Source organism: Orbicella faveolata, unplaced genomic scaffold, assembly GCF_042242905.1.
Source record: "Orbicella faveolata isolate gen_17 unplaced genomic scaffold, um_ofav_v1 contig_47, whole genome shotgun sequence".
In the NCBI taxonomy this organism is placed as follows: domain Eukaryota; kingdom Metazoa; phylum Cnidaria; class Anthozoa; order Scleractinia; family Merulinidae; genus Orbicella; species Orbicella faveolata.
This window is the reverse complement of record NW_028301577.1, coordinates 21,648,758-21,656,661: the sequence shown is the minus strand read 5'-3', so window position 1 is coordinate 21,656,661 and position 7,904 is coordinate 21,648,758. Positions and strand designations below refer to the sequence as shown.

General features: G+C 37.2%; 1 protein-coding gene across 1 annotated transcript; it reads left to right on the top strand.

Annotated features, from left to right (window-relative positions):
- The first annotated feature begins 265 nt into the window (after positions 1-265).
- Positions 266-6,764, top strand: LOC149097629 (uncharacterized). Its single transcript, XM_089280259.1, has 5 exons — positions 266-666; positions 3,923-4,007; positions 4,306-4,357; positions 4,635-4,764; positions 5,321-6,764. Exons 1-5 carry the CDS (start codon positions 367-369, stop codon positions 5,816-5,818), a joined length of 1,065 nt encoding a protein of 354 aa, XP_089136385.1. The 5' UTR covers positions 266-366; the 3' UTR covers positions 5,819-6,764.
- The last annotated feature ends 1,140 nt before the right edge of the window (positions 6,765-7,904 follow it).

Genomic DNA, 7,904 nt, shown 5'->3' with positions numbered 1-7,904 from the left:
CTCAATTTTTTACTTGCAGTCTAGTCTTGTCTAGTTCAAAAAATAGGACAAAACAACAAGCTACTTCTCAAACTTAATTTAATTAAAGATCTTTCAATAAAAGTAGAGACAAGATGAAAATATTGACGCTCGTTTTGCTGGGAATGTAATAAAAGTCAAATTTCTCATTTTAATGTAGATTTTGCTGACACTAATGCAGACGACTAGGCAACATTACTTAACAAATGCATCATTAAAACTACTGGCATTGAAGTGGCATCACCCTCGTCAACTGAGCTGAAAAAAGTGTTTGCAATATCTCTTTCCTAGCTTACAGAGCTTAAAATCATTTCATTCAACATTGAATCGTTCTATATACCCGTGAAAATGTCGTTATTCATCCCTGTTATTTTATTGGCGAGTCTCTGCTGCGTTCACATGCAGATGTTTCGATCTTCATACTTCAAAATTTCATCGCAAGAAAATTTAGATGAAGAAGAAGATTGTACTATAGCCACACAGGTTCATGATGAGTTTAGTTGCGCTTCAGTGTGCAGCTCCAATGTTGTGTGTCATTTCGCGTTGTTTGACAAAGCTTCAAAAAAGTGTTCTTTAGTGAAAGCGACAGAAAAACTGAACCGACAAGACGGTAAACAGGCTGACCCTGAAAAGATACTTCTGGAAAAGGTAAGCAAAGTTGAGTAAAATAGAGCGAGATAATCTTATGGTTGTTTTAACAGTAAAACTATTGCTTTTGTTACAATTTTTGTCCCAAGAGGGCACTAGTCTAATACTCTCTCAACTCCAGTACAGTCAATTTGTTATCAGTGATCGCCAAGTCATAACACTAACCCAAGCCCCTTGAAATCTTTCCACTGGAATCAAATAGCAGGTCATGCATAATCTGGGAATATGAGTCTAAGTCCGTGGACAACACCAGCTCTAGCGTGTGAGCATTTTCAGAGCTGGCTATTGAGCGGTACTTTCATTAGGTACTGTTTGTTATACTGTACAAGGTGGTTCTAACTTGTAAATCTGAGGAAAAAACCCTGGTGTGTGACCATTCAAATGAAAGCTATTGACCAATATTTTCAAGCTGTACTGTTTGTTATGTTGTAAAAGGTGGTTCTAACTTTCGTGTTTTTAGATGAGAACCTAGCGTGATCCACTGACCATTCAAACGAAGGCCATTAAGGAGGCTAATTCACGTGAATATGTGTTTGCTTATCAGCTGACGTTGCTAAGGCCTTTCAAAAACTTATGTCAAAGAGTTAAAGGGTGTAAATTACGGAAATAGCGGTCTTTTTCGGTGTTCGTTTACAAAGGCAAATAACTCTCTTTTCATTTAAACAACTCAGTCAGTCAGTAATGAATGTTTTTTTCCTTATTTTTTTATTTCTTACCAATGCATTTGGTTAATCAAGTAACAATATTTAATATGGGACGAGCGGACTAAGGAAACATTTGCAGGCTTTAACAAGGTAGCCCCCCATTCTTTTTCTTATATTAACAAATCATGCTTGGTATTTTGCATCAAAATTGGTACTTAAATGCAAACTATTAAGATAAGCAACTAAATAAGTAACTTAGTAACTTCGGTCGGTCGGTCGGCCAGCCAGTCAGTCAGTCGGTCAGTAAAACCTTTCTTAAAGTAAAAACTGATTTAGCTTATTAAAAGCTAAATGGAACACTACTATGTTTTGGTTCTATTGAACAAAAGAAACTGTGTTACAACAACACTGTTGGTTCCGTTGTATTTGCTGACAGTGCTGTTGGTTTAAGAGTGAAACCAACACCCAATTTTTTTTTTTCGATTATTACATAAATCTCCTTGTTTTTTCCGTTAATTTTTTTAATGAATTTTCAAAGTTAGTAAAACTGGCCTTTTCCACGGCCATGACCGAGGAATAGCAAATGGGACGAGTTGGCTTGTGACGTCATCGAAGGACCAACAATATTTTACATCTGAGAAGAATATATGTGATTATGCGTGAGTTTAGCGTGATTCAAAATCGTTGCAGAATGCAAAGAAGAATGTGTTGTTGAAGGGAGTAGCAGTACAGCATGCTTAGGAGAGGACAATCCCCTTCATTCAATACCTCTATCTCGATGACACTCGTCCAGAAGCGAGAAAAAGACGAAAGAAGTGTGCTGACTTATGTAAAGCCGGACCGAAAGAAGGAGCCACCGAGGGTTCCTCGATCTCCGGTTCACCGCTACTGTAAAAACCTAGGATTTTTATGGCCTGTATCAGTTCTTCTCTAGCTTTGGCTGAGTTTCTCAAAGGCCCTTCCCCATACACGATTATTTTGTTCTTTGAGCAGCGAAATATATCTCAGTTACAAACTAAGATAAATCAAGCATTGATAAGTATATATAAGTAAAGTGAAACAAATAAAAAAGACTTTTAAAACAAAAGAACAATGAAAGAGAATGTATTCTTTTAACTGATGCCATACTGAACCTTTTGTCAAGCTCTTGTTGAAAGATTTCCAATTATTAGTACGAGAAATGCAAATGTGTGTATTAAAACTCGCAATTTTTATGTTCGTACACACTAACTGAATTTTTCTTTTGTAGCGGAGTATGAAAATACATTTCTAAGTAAAGGCGTTAAAGGAAATAAAACCAAACACTTTTGGGATCCATCCATCACAAAACGGAAACTAAACGCAAGAGAAGACAAAATTCATTACAGTTTGATCGTGGTTTTAGCCCTCACTATTTTTCTGTTTTTGAACTATGGAATTTTTTGAGCAAGGATGGCCTAGTGGTGAGAGCGCTTGTCTGCCGAATTTGATCCCTACCCGCGCTGCCAAATGTGGCTTGAGTCTGCAGTTGGTTCTCGCCTTGCTCCGAGGGTTTTTCTCCGGGTTCTCCGGCTTTCCTCCCTCCACAAAAACGAGCATCTCCAAATTTCAATTCGACTAGGATATAGGACCTGCATAAAAACCAGATAAGGCTGATGTGGCTTCCTTCCTCTCTAAATGTTGTAAATTTTTTTATTTATCTATAATGTCCTGTATAATTACAGCGGAGCTCCTGCGCCGAAGGCGCGTGAGCGGAGCCCCATACCTTAGCAAATTTGTAACCCATCGATCTTAAAAATTTTGGTTGTCACGTGACTGTCCGTACACACGTCCGTCCGTCCGTCCGTACGTCCGTACGCCAATACCTTGAAAACTAAGAGAGCAGCACCATTACCATAGCTACATATTTGATTTTGAGTGTCCACGCTATTGTTAATTGAAGCTGTCACAAAAAGCTATCCGCTGACCAGTATCACGGGACTATATTGCGGGCTCAGGTTAAGAGCTCATGCGTTTCCCGTTACGAGATTTTTTAAAGGTGACCGCTGACCAGTTACTGGTTTACTGATTGGATCGCGGGCTTAAGTCACGTTATTTCTCTACGGGAGAAGGAAGGAGTACTCGCAAAAACAAAATTTCGGCGCAAATTAACCCCGGGCGCGTTGTTGACTTTTCCTCTGACATATTCCTTGTACAATCGTCTCTTGGAAAGTCCCTGATATATTGCGTACGTAATTTCTACAATCTTGGTTAGGCTTGTTGGGTATAGTTTGTTAAAATTTAACTGGAAAAAATAGCAAATCACACGCTGAACAATTACATGCTCACAATTGATCATTTTTTGAGTTTCTGATCCGAGAAAGAATAATTCTCTTTTTCCTTTATCGTCAGTTATTGCAATCAGGAGCTCCGCTTTTAGGCTTGGCTAAATCTATATATTAACACGTATTCAAAAATTTTGATTACCATGCTCATGTTACCCGGCGGTCCTTTCGGGCTCTTTTACTGGGAAAAACGCAGAGCACGTGACTAAATTCTTTCAAATCAGGGAAGAATTTTTGCAATGAAAAAAGTAAAGGTGAAGTGGAAATAATAAACTGCCGATAAACAAAGCCGTGCGATGCTTCTTCTAGATAACCATCCAGCCAAACAACACGAATAACAGGGACTGTTCTTCCTCAGATGATAAAAACAAAGGAAATACTGACGTTGATCGAGGTAAGGCAGTAAACCGTATTGGAAAAATCGATCTATGTTGAACACCCGACAAGGTTTCCATTCTTATCATCCAATACGAACGTAAGAAGCACTCACAAATTCTCACATGACGCAACAAGAATCCGTTATGCTGCTTTGCAACCCGGAAGATGGAAATTGCAGGCTCAGGCTCGTTGGACACGACTGAGATGATGTCGTCATCAACTTGTGTTTGTTACCCCGAGACTGTAACTTAGTGTGTAAAAATATTGCTTAATGCTTTTCCACTAACTTCTCATCGTGTTATTTATTTTCAAAGGGAAAGACAAAATCACGGGGACATCTTGCAGCGACATCTTACAAAAAGACAGGTTTGTATCCATCCCTTTGAAGTAAGTAAAACCTTTATTTAAGTGTCTATGTGTTTAGCCTAGATAGACTTACTGGGGACACTAGTAAATAGCAGCACTAATTGACATACGGTACTTACAAAATTCGAATATTTACAGGGAAATGGTAAAAACTTATTCCTGAAGCCACCTAATGATGTCATTAATTTATCCTATAAAGCCTTTTGTTTTCTCAATCAGTTCAACCTCAATGGTCAAACAGGCAAACATAATAAAAAATATTTTTGTTTTATTGCAGCTCAAGTCCAAATGGTGAGTACTGCATAACAATTGGGAACGTCACTTGGAAAACAAGATGTAAAATGAATAGAATTCCCGGATGTGGACGTGGAGTCTGGGAACTACTTATGAGAATTAATGGTTCAATGGTATGATGATTTTTTTTCCTGGGAATTGTTTTTCCCGATTACTCCCTCTCCCCCCACAAAAAAACAAATCCATTATTGAAAGACTCGCAAACACAGTATTACCGAAAAAAAATGACGCGAAACACTTTAAAACCTGATGTAGAACACTTTTTTGAGCTATGTTTTGTTTTATGGTCCTGTTCAATATCTTGTAAAAATGGCTTTAAAATATGTAGCCCCGATTCGACCTTGTCAATGTGTTTCAGCATTTGGAAAATTTTATCTGGAAATTTAGTTTCTTTCAACATTTTTCGACTAAATCAAGGAATTGAAGTCTCATTTGATTTGCCTCCCCAAAGTTGGCAAAATAACGTTCGCGCAAGCGAACAATCATGTGTTTCATTGTTACCTATAACTTAATTTCAAAATTTGTATAAGTTAAATAAGGAGGGTAAACTAACATTTTCAGAAATTTCGCGGCTACTACCCTAGTCCATTACAATTTAGCTTTACCCCCACCCCACTCCAGTTGATAATTTTGGCAGATCGCTAATGGCAAATATGCCTCACCTCTTAGAACACGTTCTATTATGATTCTCCTCACTGGACCAGCAAAGTTCCTTACAGACAAGGAGGCGAAATCAAACTTCCTGGATACTGGCTCAGAAATTTTACCAAGATATGTGTCACCATGAAGTTCGCATCAAACACGTCAAGGAAGGCAACATCTATAGTGATGAATTATGCATCTCCATCGCTTTACTCAGCTATACACAGTGGAGTTAAGACATGGCCAGCAGGCCTGTCCATCATCAAGACTCCACCCAACATCGACAGAAGTTGTTTGGTGCGGGGCTTCAACATGCTTGGACCACACCCATGGGTTATAAAGTCCCGGATTGGAGTGAAAACCCAGCCTGGAAGCCTGTGTACCTTACCATATTTGGTACGCGGTGTTGGTATTAGTTGGTATTGGCATGGATATCATAAAATACCTTGTGGAGAGTTGATAATTGGGCAGTCAAACGTTACAGTGGAAACCTATCCAGCTTCATGTAGAGTCTACATTCAGTAACAGTTCCAATTGGAGAGCTATCATCCACAGATATTCTTATCATTCAGTTTATTCTAACCATGTTGCTTTACTCTTTTTCAATCAACACTCACCGATTCGGTAGAACCTGAGTAATAAAGGAAAAAATAAGTTCACAGGAACAATTTACAACTTTCTTTGATTGAGCTACTGTGCGCCAGACGTTACACAGTCGAAACCTTACCCCTAATCTGGCGATTATTTGTTGTTAGTTTATAAATTCTTCTCTTTAGGCCTATTTTTTTTGAGCTATGTTTTAAATAAAGGCGAGAAGACGAAAAAACTGTAATGTGGATTTTGCTTCATTTGGTACAAATTGAGTTGATTATAGTTATTTACCTTAAAAGTTTTGTCTATTATGAGCATGTCCGTTTGGAATTGTATCACGCGTTGGCTTAAAGAGACTTTGATTGTGATTCCTATACTTTTTTTTTTTTAAATTTAAAGTAACACGTCTTAACAAATTACACGTATCACAAATTACAAATTACAATAACAAAGTACTCTGGTATGGCTACTCCGATACTACAATGTACATTACTTATTTACATCAGGTGTTACTTACTTACATTAGGAAAACGAATAACATAAAGTAATTAATTAATTCTGACGACACACATTAGCTACAATTAAATTAAACAGGATAAAAAGCAAGAAATAAAAAAAGAGAGAGAAATTAAAAAACAATAAAAGGAAAAAAAAATTAAAATTACAAAATAAACAAAAAAGCAAACAAACAACAATAGCGCGGGGAAGGGGAAGGAGGAACGATTTCTAATCTTGATTTAAGACAATTAAAAGTAACTTAGTCTATAAAGTTTGTGAGGAGCATTGTTACGTTACGAGTACTTTTTCGGTGTAAATTTGCAAATTTTCAACTTTGTATTTATAGTTGATTCTAGCAATAAATTCGGGTAGTACAAGTGAATTGTTGTTTAGTTTACTTACATACACATAGAATTTCATGAAAAGGAGGGTGTAATTGAATTTTCCCATTAGCTCCATGCATGTTGGGTGTTTAAAGGTGGCGAAAAGCGTTTCTTTTGTATCTGGTTTAAAGTTTGAACCATACTGAGTGTTAAACCAATTAATGACTTTGCATGTGAAGGTTTTTGTAAATTCGCAGTCGATAAAGGTGTGATTTATGGAGTCTGGCTCACCACAGTAGATACAGTCACTGTCTGTATTTATCCCACATCTGAAGAGTTCTTTCTTTAATTGTAATAACAATCCTATGAATAAGTTTGAATTGGAATTCTTTCAACTTATTTTCTTTGCATGTTTTTGAAGCCATTTTAAAAACATCTGTCCAATTCTCTGTGTCCATTGAAATATCTCTTTTCCATCTTTCCGGGCCAGTATGAGGTGATTGGTGTTTCTTAACGAGAAGTAGGCGGTAATAGTCTCTTGCCCTATACGTTTCAAAATTGATTTGATTAGTTTCGTTCAGTAAAAAAGATTTCCAGTTTTCTCCATAATTAAAGATCGAGTTTTGCCCTAGGACTCGCGCTCTGTTCTTCAAGCTCACAGGAATTGCACTCAAGATTTGATAGAACTGGAGAAAGTTTGTGTTACAATGATATTTAGCGTGAAATTCTTGAAAAGTTAGGTACTGACCGTTTTCATTAAAAAGCTGTTGGATCGTGTGGATACCCTTCATAAACCATTCCCTTATAAATAGCGGTTTTCCATCAACTAAGATTTCTTTGTTATTAAAGAGAATGGTTTCAGATCCTTGATCATAATTGTACAGAGTCTTGATTTCATCAAATGCAATAAGTATGCCTCTGTAGAATGTTGGAATGTGCCTTAAATATTTGACATCGTAGTTACATCGAAGCAGGAAATTGAGACCTCCGTGTTTGTTAAAAAAAATAGTCCGGTACTACTTTCCAATTGCAGCTATCTCTAAAGAGAAGTCTTTTGATCCATGCAAGCCTGAGCGTTTTTATCGTAAGTTCGATGTCAACCATCCGTAAGCATCCCGTGGAAAGGTCTTGGTAGATACTAGTCCGTTTTATTTTGTCCTTCTTATTTTTCCAAAGGAAACGAAACATTTTATCTTCTA

What these genes read in the sequence shown, in the direction of transcription:
- LOC149097629 (XM_089280259.1), top strand. Translation starts at nt 367, where the DNA reads ATGTCGTTATTCATCCCTGTTATTTTATTGGCGAGTCTCTGCTGCGTT. An exon ending in AAATACTGACGTTGATCGAG is followed by an intron (nt 4,008 to 4,305) that starts GTAAGGCAGTAA and finishes TTATTTTCAAAG; the next exon opens with GGAAAGACAAAATCACGGGG. An exon ending in GACATCTTACAAAAAGACAG is followed by an intron (nt 4,358 to 4,634) that starts GTTTGTATCCAT and finishes GTTTTATTGCAG; the next exon opens with CTCAAGTCCAAATGGTGAGT.